General features: G+C 33.9%; 1 protein-coding gene and 3 pseudogenes across 1 annotated transcript; 1 reads left to right on the forward strand and 3 right to left on the reverse strand.

Annotated features, from left to right (window-relative positions):
* Positions 1-1,343: 1,343 nt before the first annotated feature.
* Positions 1,344-6,305, reverse strand: LOC146948700 (zinc finger BED domain-containing protein RICESLEEPER 2-like). Its single transcript, XM_085744900.1, has 2 exons — positions 6,161-6,305; positions 1,344-3,531 (listed from the first exon to the last, which is right to left on the reverse strand). Exon 2 carries the CDS (start codon positions 3,520-3,522, stop codon positions 1,528-1,530), a length of 1,995 nt encoding a protein of 664 aa, XP_085601026.1. The 5' UTR covers positions 3,523-3,531; positions 6,161-6,305; the 3' UTR covers positions 1,344-1,527.
* Positions 6,306-7,777: 1,472 nt separating this feature from the next.
* Positions 7,778-9,796, forward strand: LOC146948701 (pentatricopeptide repeat-containing protein At3g48250, chloroplastic pseudogene; annotated as a pseudogene).
* Positions 9,797-11,545: 1,749 nt separating this feature from the next.
* LOC146948702 (metacaspase-5-like) lies at positions 11,546-12,522 on the reverse strand (annotated as a pseudogene).
* Positions 12,523-14,030: 1,508 nt separating this feature from the next.
* Positions 14,031-16,764, reverse strand: LOC146948703 (protein FAR1-RELATED SEQUENCE 5-like; annotated as a pseudogene).
* Between the last annotated feature and the right edge of the window lie 6,120 nt (positions 16,765-22,884).

Raw genomic sequence — 22,884 nt, forward strand, 5'->3', positions numbered from 1 at the left:
ATGTATCGAGATTCAAGTATCGAGTCACTTATGTATCAAGTCAAATGGCAAATCTAAATGGTTGTAATGCATTTTGTGACCTGTTCGTGAATTTTGTATTGGCTACAAATAGCATCGCCCAATTAGTTTTAGTTCCGATATAGGGAAAACAACAATAAGAAGAAAAAACAAATTTTCTATGTTTCAACTCTGAAACCAGACAAGTTTTTAAGACTCGTCTGGAAAATATGTAAATTAATCTTGCACAACAGACTCAACCTCAAGTACAATCATACTCATTCCCTCTATATAAGACTTGCACAAAATCTTTTTACTAAGGCAGCCCCAAGTGATTCAGTGCACCAAAACATTCATCCATTCAGGCCAATTATGGGCCAGTAGGGCACTGAACTATTTTCTAAAACTCGGCTAAAAGTTGTCTGTCACCATGTTTGTTCGTCATCCCAACTAGACACCAAAATCGAATATATGGGAGTCCATATAATATAACATTAAAGTTTTCAAGTCAGAGATGACACGAGGTTGATGATATTTCAAATGATTTCACACTCAAATTAATTGAGGCGTAAAAGAAAAGAAATGCTAGCGAACTATACCAACAGATGGTAAGATTGTAAAACTGGCCCCTAATTACCATGTACGTAGCTCAAATGGTGAATTAAGGGACACCAGAGGAGTTTTTAGGAGGTATAGGGTTCAAATCCTAGAAACTAACTAACATTTGTCTATCCAAAAATAATCTAATTAATTTAAGATATATTTGAAAGAATCTTATCAACCAAGTCTTCTTATATGTCGGCGTCATGTTCACATGAGGGGTTTTTATCGCATATGTTTCACAAACATGTTGAAAAAGCAGGGACTCCCGAAAAGGGTGGTTAGAAGAGGGGCAATCGAGGAGGAAAATAAGGAACTTTAAGGGTTACATGAATGTGCTTAGACAAAATGGAGGGTGGATACCTTGTGGAGAAGAGTATGGGGTTGATAACGCACATGACCAATCACACACCCTAAATCATGCAACGAGCCACACATGCCAACATAACATGAATCCTGGGACTTGGCAGTGATGATGTGGCAAACAACACAATATCACTTAACAGATGTTATTTAACATTAGGAATTGGAACTATTCATGGTAGAAATAATAATGAGCATAAAGCAAAGAAAAAGGTGAAAACTAATATACTGACTGAAAACATGAATATGCTTTTGGAAAATTGGTGTACTTGAGATGTAGAATGGTTGTTTTATGCCAACAAATATTTACCACACTTATATTGCCGCAGCACATGATAAAATACTTTGTTCTCGACGACTAAAAAAAAATATAGAAAAAATAATAACGCAATAAAATATATCAAAGATTAAATTGCTATGTTTCATAAGGCTGTGGGCTAAATAATAGAACCTGAATACAAAAGGTCAAGAAAATTGAAATGTGAAGTTAGAAGATCTAACTTACAATGGCGGTATTTCTAAAAGGGGAATTGGCATGTACAGTTAGAATGCAAGGGAAAACCAACTCTAGTTTTCCAGTTCACTCCGTATCCAATCCTGTGAACACACCAAAGCTTGGACAGTAGCAGGATTAAGAGAGCTCCAATCACGATCAAGGACTCTTCCACTGTAGTTAAATGCCAACTCTGGTGCAACCTTTGACATTGGGATTCCTAAAACATTTCGGGCCATCATGGATAAGACGGGATACCTTGGAGTGTGAACTTTCCACCAATTTAATATGTTGAAATCAACATTTCGCGGAAAAAGAGGTTCTTCCAAATACTTATCTAGATCTGATTTTGCACCTTCACCTTGAGAAGTTTCATGGAGGAATTTGTCAAACCCCATCAGTCTATCCCTGGAGTCCTTTGCAGACCATGGCAAGGAAAGAGAACTGCTACCATTTTCAACTTGCCAGGCCAATCCTTGGTCATGAGAAGCTAATGGAGATCCTATAGAATGTTCGTTGTAAAGAGCCTTCACGCCCTCGAAGACCTCTTCGATGCGACTTGCTGACATGCTACCGTAGATTTGTGGATAATAATAGTCAACCAACTTCATCTTGAATCTAGGGTCTAACATAGCAGCAGCTGCCAACCCTAAGCTACATTTGTCCCAATACTCGTCAAACTTGCTTCTCAACTGAACCACCAAAGAACTGATGCACGGATCTGAATTCTTGCCCCACTCAATAAAATGCAACTTAACATCACAGAGCTCGGGGAAATATATATTTGCAGTTGTATACTTGCTCCTAGTGAAAATATTTATAACCTCGACAAAAAGCTTTAAGTAGCTGGTAACTATGGTGAGTCTCTCCCACTCTACTTCAGATAAAGAGATATTATAGGCAATATCATTTTCTTGCAGAAGAATTAAAACATCCTTGAATTCTAAAGCAGCTTCAAGCATTGAATATGTAGAATTCCATTGCATTGGATTGTCTAGAAATAAGCACTTTTGACTAATGATCCCAACTTCTTTAGCCATCTCATTGAACTTTGCCAGTACGGTTTGTGAACTTTTAATATATCGAGTAGTTTCACGAATCTTATGGACTATTTCAGTTACAGCTCCCAAAGCAAGCTGAGACATGACATTAAGAACATTGGCAACACAGCGTATATCAAATAATTGACCATTACAATATAGAAACCTATTTTGCATAAGTCTCTCGCCAATTCTTGTGGCAATGTTATCACAGGTAGAACAACCGTCCAAAATCATGGAGAACAACTTACGGTCAATATCCCAATCCATCAGACAAGACATGACAGCTTCTGAAAGTATGTCTCCAGTATGAGAAGGATCAATCCTTATAAAATTTAATATCCTCCTTCTTAACTCCCATGATTCATCTATGTAATTTGATGTCAAACACAAGTACTCAGCATCACCATTTGCAGTCCAAACATCAGCACTGATACTGATTTTTCCGGGCAATTTATCCAGCATCTCATTCATCTTTTTCCTCTCTTTATCATAAATCTCAATACAATCAGCCTCAACCCGATTCAATGTTACAAGCTCAAACAAGGGCTGCAGGTTTTTTACAAAAGCTCTGAAACCAACATGTTCAACCATAGCCAAGGGATATCCATGTAGAATAATCATGCGGGCAAGATCAAATCGACTCCGTCTTTGATCAAAGTTGCTATTTCCAGTGTTGACAGATTCATCTTTCAACTGCGCCTGCTCAAATTTGATATTCACAAGACTAACTGTATCATCTTTGTTTGGATCTTGATCCAAACTGAAATTCGTAATTGCAAGAGACCCTTCCTTTCTCTTTTCTCTTGCTGTGATGTATTGTGCTAGACCATGGTTAGACCTTCTCTGACACCTGATTAAATGGTTCCTTAGATGAGATGTTCCACTCGTGCTTGATCCACTCAGTTTCTTTTTACAATGCCTACAAACCGCCACACATGTATCACCTTTTTTAATCCTATCAAAATCATTCCATACAACTGATTTCAACCTACTAGATTTGACAATCACAGCATCAGACATGTCCATCGCATGAACCTAGAACAAAAGCATGCCCATTAGTTTCAATTCATGCATTTTTATTCAAAGAAACAGAACTACAAATTACAAAAAAACAGAATTAAAAGCTCTGAAGAGAATCAAACAAAACTCAAGAAGTGAACCAAAACACTTTTTATAGGCTTTTAACGATATAAATCAGAAATTATAGGTTTTAAAATATTAATCCTGCATTCCTGCCTCCAACTTCTAAAGTGAGTCTTAACTATAATAGTCAATCCCGGATGGCGAAGCGTAGTGGCCGACCCCAAAAGTGGGATAGCAGGATAGCGTATAGCGGTATGACAAATAGCGGTCACTGATATTTGATTATTTTTTGGACAAATCACATGAATAATACTATAAAGTACAAAACAAACTGAAATATTTCTCAACAAAAAAAAAAAACTTATATTTAATTTTAGATAATCTCATCATCGTTATAAATATAACACTAAAATCTCATGAGACATTCATAAATCAAAATACCTAAAAACATAAGACAGAGGAAAAAATAAAAAAAATCATAAAACAAGAGAAAGAACAAGATAGAAGAGTGTGTTTCGCGGCACAGGTGAGAAGAGGGAAAGAGTTGAAAAATGTTAGGGTTTAAGAAATCCTCACAATGCCCTAAAAAAGGTTTTAAAAATAGGGTCAATTTGAAAATTTCCTACTAAAATCAAATAGCGGCTAAAGCAGCCGCTATCCGCTCCGCTCCACTCTGCTACGCCACTATAGCAGCAGAAGCGGCTGCTATTTGATTCCGCACCGCTACGACAGTTAGCGTAGCAGTTCAGTTCATCGCGGCTACGCTACGTGCCGCCGCTATTGACTACTATGGTTTTAACACCTAAAGCTAACAGTTCCCATGCAGTCAGAGCTAGGCACTGAGAAATTGAACCAATCACAGCAGAAAAATTATTTGTATTAAGATTACAGATTAAAAAAAATCAGGTTTTTCTCTTAATTAGTTACTGACAGCATGTAGCGACTATCTCTTAATAGAAATTGATTTTATAACTGTAAAAAAGTCCAATCTAAAACACCAATAGAAAATCTAAACAATATAGAAGAGATAGCTTGAGACTAGGTGTTGACAAATGGATTTGTTTATATCTAGTAAGTGAATTCCGAAATCACACAGGACCTAACAGGCTAATTCAGGTGGAAAACAAATTCCTAAAAAGCCTTTGCAAAAAGTCAAAAAAGAAGATAAAACTGGAGACACTCAGTATCTTAGACGCAGAGGGATACAAATCCAGGATTTGCACTAGAAGCATTCAAATTGGCCCAATCATGTGAGCATGAGCTCAGTCTTCTCATAAGTTGTTTACAGGTTCAAAACACAAGGACCTGGGCAATGTGGGATTCGTCGGCTTAAATCTTTTGAAAGAACTTGAAAATACCAAACAATAATCATCCAACCCAATTAAATTTCAACATTAATCTATCAAAAACCATGGCTACAAAAGTGCTTATTGGCAGAAAATGAATCTTCTTCAAAAGATGAAGTTGCCATAAAGTTACAGCAATAAAATCGTGCAGGAAATATAACTAAGCATAAAAACCCAAATTTTATATTCACAAAGTGAATAAAACATCTGGAAGTTACTCAAGGTACTAGAGCTACATATAATATGATTCACATCAGGGCATAACAGAATTGCAAAAGAATATTATAAATAAATGTTTTCAAACCAACAATAAGTTCATAGTCATTGGCAAATTGCAAAGTACCCAAAAATAAGTTTTTCCTTCCCATAAATCATAGATGTTCGAAAATAAGCTCAAGGAGAAGTCTGTTCTCAATGTTTAAAAACAAAATCTAGCAACAAACACTAGTCTTTTTTTTTTTTTACAGAAGCTATAGACACTAGTCATTGACAATTGCTCTTTTCACTCTTGAAAATGCTCTTTTTTCCAACTGCCGCTGCTGCCGGACACTTTCAAAGTCGGTTGAAACCAATTTAAGAAGTGACCGGCTGCAGTTAACCGTCGCTGGGCCATCGGAAGTTGGGAAAAAGAGAAATTTCAAAAGTTGAAAAGAGCAATTTTCCCAAAAATGTTTTAACTTTTAATTTTGCATAAACTAAGAATTCTGAACCACTAACAACAGCAGACACACAATGATACATACATGTCGGACACCAGACACGCCTTGCATCAGTAATGTAGGTGCTACAGACTGCCAAAATAGATATATTTTTTTACAAATTTTAAAAACTTCAATAAACAAAATTAAAACATCTTCACTAATCAGTAATTTTTTTTTATCTTAGTAGCCCGCATAATATTCATCACAAAAATACCAACTTTTCCCAATCTAAGGTCTCATTCTTCAATAAAAATCAAACACATAACAACAAGCAACCATTCAATCCAAATTACAAACACAAACTAAAACAACATTATACAAAAAAAATAATAAACTGAAACCCCAAAAACAAAACTGCAAAAAAAAAAGGTATGATTTTGATGCAGGTTTTGAAGACCCAATAACAAATTGATTCTACAACTACAAAGAATTGAATTTTAATTTGAAAAAACTAAAATTAAAAAAAAAAAATCTATCGGAAAACGTAAATTTGGAAAACGAATTCGATAACTGAGGAGAAAAGAAGCATCGTACCGTGTAGCAGAATTGCTCGGTTTCAGCGATGCGATTGTGAAGGGTGAAAAAAACGAATATTAGGTTTCCGTGAAAACCCTAATTTGATGGGATATGAAGAAGAAGAAAATCGAAGAGCAATCTCAGGCACAGTAAATGTTAAAACGCACCGTTTGAGTTAGGGACGAGTATATAACACACGTTTCTTTTTCTTTTTCCTTAATTGCAATCTTTCTTGGAGTGCATCATTATTTTTAGGGGAAGTCACTTTAGTCCCTGAATAGGAAAGAAGTCGTCACTTTAATCTCTGAATGTAGATAAATTGCAAAATAGTCCCTGAATGTAGACTCTGTTAGTCAATTTAATCCTTGAATGTAGACTTTGTTAGTCACTTTAGTCCTTGAAATTGACCAACAGAGTCTACATTCAGGGACTGTTTTGCAATTTCTCTGCATTCAGGGACTAAAGTGACTACTCATTTCCTATTCAGAGACTAAAGTGACTAATTCCCCTTCTTTTTATTTTTATTTTTAAAGGGATTATTCTATTTTAGTAGTATGAAAGAGTAAACCACCAAACTATTTCATGTCTTCGCAGGTCATTCTCAAATTAGTCCCTGACTTTTTTAATATTTTAAATCACTGACTTTATTAATATTTCAAACTAGTCTCCGTCTTTATCAAATACGTGTGAAGCACCGATACTTCAAAATAGATGACGTATCGTATCCCATGTGTATCCTGCACGATACTTCCCGATACGTATCAGAAGAGTATCCAAAGATTAAATTTTATTTTTATTTTTATTTTTAAATAATTATCCGATACTTTTTCGATACATCCTAGATACGCGAATGATACATCTGTGTGGTCCCATACGCAAGAATACATGTGTTTTTTTATATTATTTTGATTTCTGGAATGTGGGACGTTAATGGAGATGCGCATGAACTGCTTGATGGTGTTGGAATTGAGTTAACAGAGTTGTCTTTGGATGAACCGAATTTGGAAGTTGATTTGTATCTTGATGATGGGAATGGAAGAGAGGAGATTGACACAATTAATATTAACTAAAATAACTTAACTCTTGAGTACTGATCATGTGTTCTTTTTTGGACATAGTGCTTCTTTTTTGGATCCATATAGTATAACACTAGCAATATTCCTCTTGGATATAGTATAGCAGTGATGGTGCTCTTTTTGGGGTATATTGTGTATGTAATTGACTAATCATCACTCTCTTAATCGTCAATATTATTTATATTTATGTTGATGTGCTACGAGCCTATGACTGGTTTCTTGTGTTTGTTAATATATTTCCATATTATATTGTACATGTAATTATATAATTTTTGTTATTAACGTATCACAATCGTATCGTATCTTGATTTATGAAATTTTTCTGTATCGACGTATCGGTGCAATATCGTGTTCGTATCGTATCTCGTATCCAGGCTTCATAGCTCGATACTCTTGCTAAGCACGGAGAATTAAGTTAGTAAGTCAATATTTAAGTTATTTGATTTGATATATACAATATAAATTTAAAGTAAATTTAGTATTACCACAAAACAAAACACATCGTTCAACCTTAAACCCTTCAAAAAACACAACATGTGTGTCGCACACCCGAAACAAAATGAAAGCAACGACCTCGTCCCTCATATACCTCAAATCATCATCACGAGTTCTCGCAGCTCGGAACCAGAACCAGGTTTCTCACTTTTCTTCTTCCTCTTTTTCACTCCCTCTTTTGAATCATCGATCCAAAGATTTGTTATGTTTTCACAACAATCATCAAAAACACTATTTTTCTTCAAAACCCAACATGATTTTAGAGCGTGTTTTTACCAATGATTGGTCTCAAGAGTTAGAGAAAGAGTTGGAAGCATGTCGTGAATCATTGACCCATGAAACTCTTGTTTATGTTTTGAAGCGATTGGATAAAAACCCACTTAAAGTTTTTACCTTTTTCAACTGGGTCAGTGAGAAAGAGTGGTTTATGGCTAGTTCTTCGCTTTATAGCTTTGGTTCTTAGGGTTCTAGCTAGTAATAAGAATATGAAAGAGTTTTGGATTGTTCTTAGGGCTATGAAGGAAAAAGGGTTTTATTTAGATGAAGAGACACATTTGACGATTTCGACGAGTTTAAAAAGGGAGAAGTTGAAGAGTGATGTTCTTGCGCTTTCACATTTCTATAAAGGGATGGTTGAGCAAAATGCAATGCAGAATGTTGTTAAAAAGGTGGTTGGCATTATTTCAGGGTCTCATTGGGATGATAAGGTTGAGAATGAACTGGAGAAGGTTAAAATTCAGCTTTCGGATAATTTCGTGATTAGGGTCATGAAAGAGCTTCGAGATAGTCCTTTAAAGGCTTATAAGTTTTTTCATTGGGTTGGGAAGCAATCTAGTTATCAACGGAATACAGTTACTTATAATGCAGTTGCTAGAGTTCTTCCTAGAGTGGAGTCAATTGAAGAGTTTTGGAATATTCTTGAGGAGATGAAGAGTGTCGGTCATAAATTGGATCTTGATACTTACATTAAGATATCGAGGCAGCTTCAAAAGAATAAGATGATGGAGGATGCTGTCAAGCTTTATGAGCATATGATGGATAGTTCATATAAGCCATCAGTTCTGGATTGCATTATGCTTTTAAAGAGCATATCTGCAAGCGATAAGCCAGATTTGGATTTAGTTTTCAGGGTAGCTAAGAAATTCGAGTCAGCAGGGTATACTCTTTCCAAGGCAGTCTATGATGGTATTCATAGGTCTTTGACAAGTGCTGGGAAATTTGATGAAGCTGAAAAGATTGTCGAGACCATGAAAAATGCTGGCTACGAGCCAGATAACATCACCTACAATCAACTTATTTTTGGACTTTGCAAGACGGGTAGGTTTGAAGAAGCACTTAAGGTAATTGATGATATGCAAGCTAACAATATATGGGTTGATATCAAGACTTGGACCATCTTGATCCAATGGTACTGTGATGCCGGCAAACTAGACGATGCGTTACTTAGTCTCTATATGATGATTGAAACTAATGATGCAGATGCTGAATTGTTGGAAGTTCTGGTTGATGGTTTTCTTAAGCAAAAGAGAGTCGATGGTGCATACAAGTTGCTTCTAGAGATATCTGCCAAGTGTCGTACATGTCCACGACAAGCTACATTCAAGAAACTGATTGATAGTCTATTAGGAGTCAGAAAGTTTGAGGAGGCACTCAACCTTCTTCGTTTGATGAAGTCTAAACAATACCCTCCATACCATGAACCATTTGTGTCACATATTTCGAAGTTTGGGACCATGGAGGATGCTGCAGAATTCCTGAGGGTGTTGAGTTTAAAAAATTACCCATCCCATACAGTTTACCTTCAAAATTTTGAATCCTTATTTCAAGAAGGTAGACTTTCAGAGGCCAAATATCTATTTTACAAGTGTCCTCACCATATCAGGAAGCATGGCAAAATCTCCGAACTTTTTGGTTCATCCAAGAGTCAGACGGCCGAGAGTCAGGTGACTGATAGTCAAATAGCTGCTACTTGATCCCTGATTTGTTTTTCTTAGTATCTATCTTGTCTTTAATCAGCTAATAATTTTTGTCAAGTTGTTAGGTGGATTTGTCTTTGCACTTGGAAAACCATTAGGACATAATATATGGTGCAGTCAAGTTATTTTTGATTTTACAAGTTTTCATGTATGATCAGTGCTGTTATCATTGATAAGTTTTTTTATTTATTTAAAAAGGTTTAATTAACCTAGTTTTTATGTTTTTCTAAAGGATGTGGATGTATGTACATGCTTGATAAACAAAATATATTTTAGTGGAACCTGTTTCGCTTCCAATGTGAGTTATGGAAAATATGTTGGCTTTGATATCTCTTTTAGAAATCTTGGTTAGAATTTTCACATTGGAACAAAATTGTTATTGTATCATTTTCAAGGATCATGGATCTCTCTATATTAATACATATCAGTTGCATAGTAGTTAATCCCATATAGTGGCGCGTAGTGGCATTGTCCATTGCTGCATACATTTCACCAATTGCATACATTTCACCTTAGCATTTGAAAGGTATCATTTCTAGTTTTTGTCGTCCTTGTTGTGTAACTATTCAATAGAGTTGAATTTGGTGACTTTTGCTTATATTTGAGGCCAAGAAATTATGATGAATTTTGGGGAAATGTATTGAAGGCGATTTCTGAGAAGGTATTTCACCAACTCATAAAACATTCATGAGAAAGAACATATTTTGCAGATGCTAAAATTATCAATTTGCTTATGATGTATCTACTTGTCACTTTATGATATCCTCTATATCTGATCATATTGTGTGGAAATCGTAGTAGATAGCTTTTGTTGTGATATAGTATGACAACCAACTTTTTTAGTAACTTTGGAGCTGAGAAACTTTCTTTTTAATGAAAAATGTGCTGATTTTGTTGAGCCTCTGGTTGATTGTGTACTCATTAGAGCATTATAATAGACATTTTATCATGCAAATAAAAATATGTACAGTCCCAACAAATGCTTAAGAGGCTACGCGTTGTTCGTGTGGAAACTACATCAGATAACAACAGACGTATCGTAGGGCTTTTTGTCCCTAACGCAAGGTTTCTTTCTTTCTCTCTCTCCACCCTAACACCTTTTCTAAAGAGCACACCTGCACATGTATCTGCTTTGATGGTTTGTTTTCACAGAAGAAATATTTACCCTTACAATTTATACTATGTTCAAATTTAAAAAAAAATAAAAAATATGTTGTAATCATGTTTTTCAATCAATAACTTAAGGGCCTAAAGTTATCAATATCCTAAATTTATCTTGCACATACAAACATGCATACACATGTGCAAAGGGTTTAAGAAATTTTTTTCTTCTTGTGATGCTATCTTTTCTATAGTTTCTGCTGGCTTCCAAAGGGTTATATCGATATATGATTTTGGTGTGATGTCAAAATTATTTTTTGTTGCAAATGTGGCTTAGACTTCTGTTTGAATTTTTTGTCATTATTTTCTCCAAGGTGATGCGTATACTTATATATTTGTTTTTGACATCTGTAGGTTTAACATTTGTTATAGTACTGGATGATTGACCTGAGGTACCCGACGTCTCCCTTTCTTGAAGATCACTAGCACTTTTTGTTATATGTAAAGGCTTAAGTTTGTTGATAAATTTGTGGAAAGGAAAGATCCTGTGATCATTCAGATGCAACACAATTGTGCAATCTCCATTTCAATCTTTTGATTACATCATCCAGTTTTGTTTATAATTCAAAGTTGTATATCTTTATGGGTGATCTTGACATAGGGAAATACTATAGATGGCTTACCTTTCACATGATACATGAACTCTGTTGTTCACATGCTACACATTATTAATTTTTTGTTAGAAAAATCATATGCTACATATTATAACAAGGGGTAAAATACATATTTCTTTTTGCAACACTTATTGTCTCAAACTCATAAAAGTACTTGCAAACAAACATAAGTTGTATCACTATCATAAAAGGAGCATCAACATTGTAGTCACTAGAATAGAGCATTGGCATCTGAGTCTAACCTGCCTATGAAGTTTCTTTCGATTGGTAACTACATATTTCCATGCAATTATAGCATGTATGGCATATCGAAAAGCTCCATAAGCTTCTTCGAAAATTCTAGTTTGAAAACCAATTAGTAGAATTCCACTATTGACAATGTTTTGCTTAGTTGATGTAGCATATGCTGCTGATGGGCTCTCCTCGTCATATCATTATTGTCATTCAGTATATGTTTGAGAAGCTCTTGCGCAATATTGTTCACCAGCTTCAAGATTCCACTATGGCCTTTACTCTCACCACCATGAAGTTTGTACAAGACAAACTTAAAGAAGTTCTTCACTTTAGGACTAGCATCTTCCCCGAAGATATAAAATAGTGTAGGTCGTAGTTCTCCAGTTTCTGCACCATCTTTCCCAGCTTTAGCATGTCAATAAGAGTTGAAAGAGGCAAAGACCTACTATTTGCATATATGCGGTCTCCATGTTGAAGTTCCACAAATTTTTCTCCAATATTACTCTTGAGGCACATGATTGAATATCCATATCATGAGAGATGGTATCTTCCACATATCTGTGAAAGAAGTTTTTGAAGCCTGAGGATGATCCTTCCTTTGAGCTCTCTTCTATTTGCTCCTTTTCTATATTTTTCTCTCATATATGAGTTCTATCAAGAATTATTGAATGATATAATATTCATAGCTACTTAATATTAAGAATAACACTTTTGCAAGAACCGATTTGAACCAAGGTCCCATAGATTCTAATTAAATAATACAATATTCATAACTACGTTAGTTTTATGATTATCAACAAACCACAAACTTCAAGTAAACTCATCTTATTGATAACTTGAATTTTTTGTCAAAGGGAGTCAAGTCCTATTTAGAAAGAAGTGTTTTTCTATCATATGCAAATTTGCACATGTGCACATGTTAAGAAGTTTAAAAGAGAAATTTTGTATTGGAATTTGTACATTTAATATTAAATATAAAACTTTTGAATAAATAATTGTTGTTTTCGAAGAAAAAATTACTACTATTAGTTGTTTTAACATGTGCAATGTTACTTTCAAAAAAAAAAAAACATGTGCAATGTTGCACATGTTAGACAAACCCTAGAAAGAATTGCACATGTTAGACAAACCCTAAAAAGAATAAGTTAACAACACTCTACATTCATCATAATGTATCTTAGCAATCAACAGATAAATGGTGCTTTAAATTTCAGGATGATGCGCCGACCAATTTCTTAAGTTTATCCAGAGTGACATTTTTTGGCCTTTCAAGTGGGCATTCCAAGTGCCCGGTCCCGTATCAACTAAAAGAGATACATGCTCTTTATCAATCTATCTATAAAAAAAAATGCTCTAAAAAATTAAAAATAAACAAGGCAAGAGTGCACCCGAGTCCTCGTGAGTTTATCTCATCTGATATGAACATTGCATAATATATATGGGGGCTGGGGTTCAAACCCCAGACACCCCACTTCTCCACGTTTAAAATGTGTGAACTCCAGCCACTAAGCTACTTAACCAAAAAAAGAGTGCATCCGACATACAAAATACAATCGGTTTTTTCCTACAAAGTGAACAACGTAGGCAGTTTTTTTTGTTTTTGTTTTGAGGGGGGATGCTATTTTATTTTATAAAAATAATAAAATAAATCAAGGGTTTAAAAAGAAAGAAACTATAAAAATCTGTAAGTTATAAGCTCAAACACTACTTTAAATATCATCTTAAGAAAAGTTATAAGCTGGTATGAAAAGCTTGTTTACCAAACACGTCTTATTTGTTCAAACAAGTTTATAAGCTAATTCAATAAGTTATAAGGTAGCTTAACGTTACCAAACATAGCCTAAATACCACATTTTAGGTAATCACACAAGAAAACATTACTGTCATACAAAGCCGGATAAATCTCCCAACAAATGGGTTCAAATTGACAAACAAATTACATAAACACCAAACCATATTTTTTGACAAAAACACCAAACCATATTGGTCAGTGGTCACACACAAACAACGACAAATTCAAATAGTTGGTTGAAGTCTACTTTATAAAATAAAATGATTAAAACAAACATTCACTCCAAAGCATATTCATCACATCAACTCATCTGCAACACAAAAATTTGGCTACAATTAGTAAAAATTAATCTACATCATATGAAATCCATGTAAAGAACAATTTCAAATAACAAAATGGCTTACAGAGAGTGATTTTCATAACAATATTTCCATAACAGAATTGGTATTCGTTCATTCTTGACTCGACATGTCCTACAAAATGGATAGATACACAACATGCACAAATACCAGACAAATTAATAATATCAATCAAGTATAATTAAAATACTAAGCCTCCAACTACAGATATTAAACATTCACTTACATGATCATTCTCAGAGTTGTACGCATCCCCTTGTTCCTGAATTTCATCTTCGGTTGTCATTGGAGATTGTGTCTGCCCAACATTGATGTGACTGATGCAAGCAAACTTGGACCACCTTGGCATAATCAAGCACTTTGGAAGATCATCAAAATCAAGATACAATAGCACAACTAGAATATGATGACATGGCAATCCAAATGATTCCATTCTAAAACATGAGCATTTCAGATCAATTGGTTCTTGACAGTATGTTACACGCCAACACAACCACAAATTTTGTAACTGTGAAAATATACCACGTTGACATTTCGTGGCATTCTGTAATTCTAAGAAGCATTGATCTTTTCATAAGAGACCGAAACATGACAAATATCTCCTTTGTGAACTGAATTGATGCCGATTTCTCTAGTGATTGCAAACTAGTATGCATCATTGATTGACCATATTTTGATAGGAAATCAGATTTAATTTCCCTAAACCGAAAATATGTTAGACATTTATGAAATTGTTGAACAAAATCAGTCATATTTATCTGAGAATGCACATATTGTTTGATGTGGCTATGGAGTGCGTCACAACAACATGTGGTTCTTATACCAGCAAAAAAACTTCCTCTAATGTGAGCAGTCGCCCACATTTTCTTCTTTTCATACATTTCATTGATCCAAGTGTTGTCTTGTAACCCAAACTTTTGAACCATCTCAGACCACAACTCTTCAAATTTATTAACCTCAATGTCAGTCAGCATGCATTTTTTAAGATAAGGCAAAAAATCGGGAATCCCAATGTTGGTTGGTGCATTCTTTAGCAGATGCCAAGCACACAATCTGTGATGGGCTGTAGGGAAGATTTTTTTAATGGAACTTTTCATTGCAAGGTCACCATCAGTTATAACGGATAAAGGAGGCTTACCATTCATTGCAATCAGGAATTGTTCCAACCAGGGGCGGAGCTGGCTATAGGTGAGGGTGTGCACCTGCACACCCTGGATTTTGGTAAATTTCATGTATCACCATAGGTATTTTGCACTCTGCACACCCTGGCTTTTCATCTTTGCACCTTGACAATTGAGTAGCACTCTGACCACTCATATCTCAAACCCAACACTTACTATGTTGTAGTATTAAATGACATTAACCACTCTGTGATGTATACTAACAACGCTGCTTATATTTTTTTTGCTTTTTGTGCTATCATCATAACATTTTTATTAGAAGCATAATTAAAATTTACAATTGAAGGAATCAGACCAGTGTTTCGTAGTTGTAGTAGCTTGCTAAAATTATAGTTTCCAATAGGCTAGCGCAATATTATTGTATAACCTGAAAAAACTAAACATAACTTTAGTTTTTTTTGAAGAAAAAAAAAACTTTAGTTGTAGTGTCTAATGATTTATTTGTTGTTTTTATTTATACTATTTTTACTAGGGACGAGCCTCCAGTTTCATAGGGACGGCCCTGGCTAATAATATATTTAATTTTTTATTTTTTTATTTTTTATTTATTAATTATATTTTTTTAGAGGATATATATATATATATATATATATATATATATATATATATATATATATATTTGATGATAATAATAATTAATTAAAATTAAATAATTCGCACCCCCTGGTCCAGGGTCCTGGATACGCCACTGGTTCCAACAACCATGCATTTGTTTCTTTAGTCTCCCGTATTACTATGCCAGTCGCAAAAACAATGGTCTGATTATGGTGATTAACCCCAAGAAACACAACAAACGGCCAATTGTACTTGTTTTTCCGATATGTTGCATCAAAGGTCAAAACATCTCCAAATATCTCATAGTTCATACGACTTTCACCGTCACACCATAACAAACACTCCAGCCTCCTATCATTGTCAAAACAGTGTCTCACAAACATACGAGGGTCTTTGGTGCAAAGACCTCGAAGATACTTAACTGCACCACATGCATCGGAAAACATGTCAGCCTGAGTCATTTTTCTATACGCCGGTAGCAATCCACACAAAGCACCACCAAGCAAATCATGATTGTGATCAATTTCAAATCCAGTAACATACCAATGCCTTGACAAAATATCTAAATGGACTCAAAATTTTGCGTTACACCCACATCTTGTTTCAATTTTTCGCTCGTGCTTTTGGGTTTCCATATTTAGTCCCCTATCCTCCCTGTATCCTTGACATGAACAAACAAAAGTTTGCTGAAGAATTTCACCTTTGTGATCCATAACAACTTGCCCCTTACGAACTGAAAATCCAGACATTCTAGCAAACCAAGAGTAAAACATGTAGGCAACCTCCAACCTAACAAACTCATACCTTTCCACATCATCTAAACAAAAGTTTTCAATGTCAATCTTCAGTATATCTGCCATATCTTTTATAACAATCGGATTGACTTCAGATGCGTGAATTCCATCCCAAAAAACATGTACATCTTCATTAGATTCATCCAGTGAACGTTCATCTAAGTATGCATTTTCAACGACATCTGCATTACATTGTCCCCCGTCTAGGTTGTTGCTACCAACACTTTCTTCTCCTAAATCCTGTAACAAGATAATCTTTTAATGAAAGTAAATTATATAAAACGACAATTAATTTCCAATTTTCAAAGCTACAGGTACTTACACTTGGAATTCCCAAACCTGCACTCACAAACAAAGGATTCGCAAACTGTGAACTTCCTTGCATGCTTGAATACCTATATTTTATATGAATCAAGGTGTTGTGTTTTAATAACCTTCCCAAAGCCATCGAAAAAGCCAAACATATATCATACACAGAAACCCACACAACATATAAAATGTCTAAAATGTAAAGGGAGTTTTAATGTGATTAATTCCAATAAAAATTATAGTGATAAATCTCAGCAGATCGATTGTCATTTTCATCAAACTCTATATAACCTCCACTTGAATAAGAAAATAATCAATAAAAGGAATGTGTGATAGATTAAAAAAAATATGTTGGATAGTAGATCACTGAATAAGAATGAAATTTCTAAATAGAACTCAATCAATAAAAGTCTGAAATCATCTATGGTCAAAACTCAAACCCAAAGCAAAATTGTTGAAATCATAACTGAAAATACTAAGGCTCTGTTTGTTTCATATATTTTATATTTTATTAAAAAAATCTATTTTTATTATAAAAAAACACTTTTGTCATTTTCAAGTGTTTGTTTAAAAAAATCATTTTTGACTCTAAAATAAAAGGTGTTTGTTTCAGATCGTTTTTTTAATCTCTAGAATCTATTGACACAAAATCAATTTTTTTAAACCTGAGACAAGCGTACCATAAAAGTGATGAACAAAAAGCTTGAAATCTCAAAACACAAAGAAATCATGATCATTTTCTCAGAAAGCAAAAAAAAAAAAAAAACTCAAGCGTGAACATAGAGCACAAGAGAACACAAAAAGTAAAAATTTCACGAACATAGAAAAGAACACAAGCAAAAATTTTACAAAGTGAATAACATGAAGATGCATGCAAAAACAACAACAACATGAACATGAAAGGTGTACCAGAGAGCGAAAAGGTCGCGTGGTTTTGGTACCTGCAAAAACAACATCAACAGTAATATGAGATCTAAGAAGAAGAGGACAAGGAAGAAGAATGAAGGTTTAAGGTATAGTATACCTTAATGAAGAGAGTGGTTTTGGGTTTCTGGTTTTCCCGTGTATGTATGTATGTATGTATGTCTATTCTGTGCCAGAAAGAAAGAGTGCCAAAAAGTCTAAAGTTGTCATTGTTTAAAATATGAATATCTGGCGGGTAAAAGAGAGTATCGAATTGGGGCGCTAATTTCTAGTTGAGTCAAAACATGCCTCAAAATGGTGCCATTGATTCCACGAGAAAATGGTGGCACAAAAATTAGCACCTTGGGTCCTTTCAAGAAGGCTTCGGATAGAAAGCTCGAGAAGTGGAGTCAGTGGCTAGGGGTGGCAAAATGGGCCCGGCCCGTCGGACCAGCCCGTTTAACCCGTCATTTTAGGCTGGCTGGGGTGAGATTTTGAGCCCGTCTCTCTAGTTGGCCCTCCCCTGTTCAGCCCGCTGAAAAAGCGGGTCATAGCGGGGTGGGGCGGGCTGGCCCGCAGGCTTATTAACCTTTCTTTTTTTACTATTAGTGACCGAATTTTTAATTTACACACCCCATAAACAATTGGGCCAAATGATACCCAACCCAACCTCAATTTGTCCCACACTCTTTGATAAGTGATAACTGATTCACCACTAGTCCACTACCCCTAGAAAAAAAACCGATTCACCAATGCATTATAAAACTTTCATCCCAGACTCAAACTTGTCCTCTCTCTCTCTTTCGCTCTCTACTCTTGGTCTGATTTACTCTGACTCACTTGAGATTAAGGTAAGCTTTGTTGCTCATTTATCTTAGTTGTTGTTTGTGTTAAGTGAACTTATGTATGCGTTGATCTTTTAATTTATTCCTTTCTTCTTTTCTGAAGCCATGATGTGTTATATTACCTAAACGATGATTAACTTAGGGACGTTGAACAAATTATGTAGAATTTTTATGGTTGATTTTTTTTAGACTTATTTCATGGTGTTGGATTTATTTTGTAATTTGTTTTATGTTGGATGTATCATGTATGGTGGATTTATTTATTGTTAGAGTCATTATATTGAATTTATTGTTTTTGTAACATCAATGTATTTGTTAATAACAATCGACAAAAAAATATTTTAAAAAATAGACGGGCCAACCCGCCAGCCCGCTAGTCCGCCTTTAGGCGGGGCGGGGTGTGAGTTTGAGTCCACCCCCTCAAGTTGGCCCGCCCCACCCCGTTTTTGACGGGCTAATAGCGGGCTGGGCCTAAACGGGGCGGGCTGGCCCGTATTGCCATCCCTATCGGTGGCACCATTTGAGGCATGTTTTGACTCAACTAGCATTGAAAATTTTGCACCAAGAATTGATCTTTTGCTTTGAGGGGGTGTGCAGTGGACTATTCATGAAACCAATTTGTTGGTTAATATAAAGAAAAATGTAGCATGTTTGGCATTTGTTGATGGAGGGACAGCACCAAAATGGTCGTCTGCGAAAGCTTCAATTGTTATTGGTGGATAATCTTCTGGTGTTTGATGAAGTTTCCTCCAAATTGAGCTTCAGTTCCTCACTTTTGGTCCACATTGCAAGTTGTTTCTAAATCATACTCTTTTGAATAAATGGCATATCGTTAATATGTGGAACTATAAAGACTTGAAGGATCAAACAAACTTAAAAGAGTGGTGATATTTTGACACGAATCAAACATATAGTATAAAATACATCCAACGTAAGTATTAATTTGATTGAAAGAAAGAGATAAAAACCAAGAACATTGAAATTTAAATTGAAATACTTATTTCCATGTTTGTGTTTGAAGCCCGACAACTCTTATGTCTATCATCACTGACTACACACAATCAGTCAGTTGGAGAGAGAATGACTTTGTATCTAGGAGTGAAAGAACCAAACTAATTAAATTGATTCAATATTTTTTTCATGTTCTGATCAAAACCGAACTACAAGTTTGACGACGGAAGGGCCAACAAAAACAATATCAATGTATTATGTATACATGTTGAGTCACAAGGCGTTCTCCCTCAAATCCAGGAAGTGCAGAACATGCTCATATGTATGTGGTATGCTATTAAAATTTAAAATAGCAATTCATAAGAATACCAGTTGACAAAGATAAATAAAAATTAAGTAAGAATAAGTGCCGACATTAGACACACGTTCTATTGACAGTTACTTAGTTTATGTTTTCTATAAATAAGAGTTCTTACACAAGAACAAGGATCAAGATTTTCACAACAATAAGTATACCTTAAATCATCTTTAAATTCTTTCAATTTCTATTATCTATTCTCTAATTATGAAACTTAATGTCTATCAAAAATACAATCTTACCCCTTCTTAATTTTTTGACACGTCATCAAAATTATATCCTTTTGTGTCTTTTGTTTCAACCTCCCTCTATTTTTTCTCTTTTAAAAACAAATTAAAACAAACTCACTCGATAAAACACACTAACTTAATCTTTTTTTATATAACAAACAAACTTAATCTTTTATTTCCTAATATTTATTCTCTAATTATGAAACTTAATGTATACCAAAAATACAATCTTACCCCTTCTTAATTTTTTGAGTCGTCATTAAAATTATATCCTTTTGTGTCTTTTGCTTCAACCTCCCCCTATATTTTCTCTCTTAAAAACAAACTCACTTGATAACACTCTAACTTAATCTTTTTTTAAAGAACAAACAAACTTAATCTTAATCCCAATCAAAATAAATTTTTATATAATTCAACTTCTAAATATCTAAAGAGTTAAAAACAATTTACAATCTATTATCTTTCTCTAATTATTAAAGTTAATATTTCTCTAATTATTAAAGTTGATATAATTTTGTAACAAAAAAAAAACCATTTTTTTATAGTTAATTTTGTAACAAAAACATGTGATTTTAGTTACAATAACCAAACAAAATAAATCATGATTTATTTTTATAAATTCTCTTAATTAATAGATATCAAAATCACTTTTATTTTAATTTGTAACAAAACGGGTCCTAATTTTTTTTAAAGAGGTGGTTTTTATCATGATAAAAAAATCTATAAATTATTGAATGTCGTTTTTTTTAATTCGTAACAAATTTTTCATATATTTAATTTACATTTACTAAAAATAAACTTTATAATGTACATGTGATTTTATCTCATCGTGTGTTTCTAATAAAAAACATTAATAAATACATTTCACTTATGAATAATATAAAAAATATAGGAAAAACATTTTAAACCAATACTTAAAAAAACACGGGAAAAAAAAGAGTAAATAAAAAAGAAAAAAGACAAGAATTATTTTTGACAAAAAAAAAAAGCATAGGACTATTTCTCACTTATACATATTTTTACATCTAAATTTAATCAATTATATCCAATTGAATGATCACAAATAAGATAACTTTGAGAGAGTTACAAAATCTTTCTCATTTATAAATTATACACGGGTTAGTATTTATTATGAGAAATACAACTACTTTACATAAATTTACACATCTTCAAGATTATTTCTTTTGTATAAATGATTTTCATACATTTTTTGGTTTATCTTAATGTCATATTATAAAATTATTATCTTTAATAGTTATTCATTATTAATCATTATATCCTTTCAAAGAATGACTATAAAAAAAACACAAGACAAACATTACTCTCTAATTAATTAGACATTAACCAATATTGTTGTACAAATCATACATGGGACAACAATCAGTCACATAATAATTAGTTAAATTGATTTTTTTTTTTATGTATTGTATCTAGGCATGACAACAAAACCCATACCCGCGAGGACTCATCCGAACCAAACTCAATTTGACGGGTTTTTCCCCGCTTTGACTCTGTTTGAGTTTTCCCTGATTTCAAAACACGGGTACGGGATTAGTAACGAGGATATAGGTATACCCACTCTGAACTCATACCCAAATTTGTCCTGAATGTAGAAAATCATTTTATTGCCCCCTTTTATATTAAAACAAACTCAAACCATAAATCATTTCAGTCACACAATCAGAGTCTCAGTCTATCAGGTGACACTCACTTCTCATAGTTCTCTCTATTCTCCATCACCATAGCCATGATCTATCGACTATCGTCGTCGTTTCTTTGCAAGATAATGCATTGCAACATTGTGTGTGAGGTAGAAAATACCTCTGTTTTAATAAAAGAATATTATCCATTGCGGGGATGGGGTGGGGATACCCGAACCCGTTGGAGACGGAGATGAGATTCGATTTCTTATCCCCATTGGATATGGGTAGGGTAGCGGGTAAGTATATGGTAGTAGGGTATGGGGACGGGGAATGTAAAACTTGTCCCCACCCGCCCCATTGCCATGCCTAATTGTATCTTCTAAATAATAGTGGGAGTAATTATAATATACTAATTAGAATTTGATATAACAATATCTTGCATGATATACATATTTATTGTTTATAAATTCATATAAAAATATTTTTCAATGATAAATAAATGCTAAAAAAATTACAAATATTTTTCAATGATATATAAAAATCACGGGGCTTATTAACGTCTCCGCTATCATTATTGTGATTTTATCATTTATAATATTTTCACATATTTTTAGTCTACCACTTTATAATATTTAATAACAACTATTTCAATGATTTTATTATTATCTTCATCTTTATCATTAATTTTTTTCTTATTTCTCAATGTAAATAATATTGTAACTACGTTGTGACGCATAAATCACGATTTAAGGAATTGCCCGTGCTCCGCACGGGCCCGTGCTTAGCACGGGTCTGTTGCTAGTTTTATTTCAAAGCAATTTACTTCCAAGCCGACTTTTCAATTCAAAGCATTGTCTTTCAATTCTGTAGTTTAATTTTTGAAGTCATCATTATTTATATGTTCCGGTTTTGGCTGTGTTTCAAATCTGGCTGACTTTCCTTTCCTTACATGAACCAGTCAAGTTCAAATTGCTAAAAGCTTTTGAATTTGTCCCGTTCGATAAATCCATTGCGTGAACATAGATAATAACCTTCAATTAGAAATCGACCAACCATTGAAGACACTATTCAAGATTTAGTGGTCTAAGTACCGATTTATTGAAGACACTACAAGATTTAGTGGTCTGATCAAGATCAAACCAGGACCAAACCAATTGTAATTAAATAACATTTTTAAATCAAAATATTAACTCATATTAAACAAAAAATACCATATGTTACTATTTTTTAGAAAAAGAAACCATAATATTCATAACTACTTAATAT

The sequence above is a fragment of the Medicago sativa genome, chromosome 2 (assembly GCF_051527215.1).
Source record: "Medicago sativa cultivar Bolivia chromosome 2, Bolivia_mono, whole genome shotgun sequence".
In the NCBI taxonomy this organism is placed as follows: domain Eukaryota; kingdom Viridiplantae; phylum Streptophyta; class Magnoliopsida; order Fabales; family Fabaceae; genus Medicago; species Medicago sativa.

Excerpts from the sequence above, each read along its gene's own strand:
- LOC146948700 (XM_085744900.1), bottom strand. The coding sequence starts at position 3,522 with ATGGACATGTCTGATGCTGTGATTGTCAAATCTAGTAGGTTGAAATCA.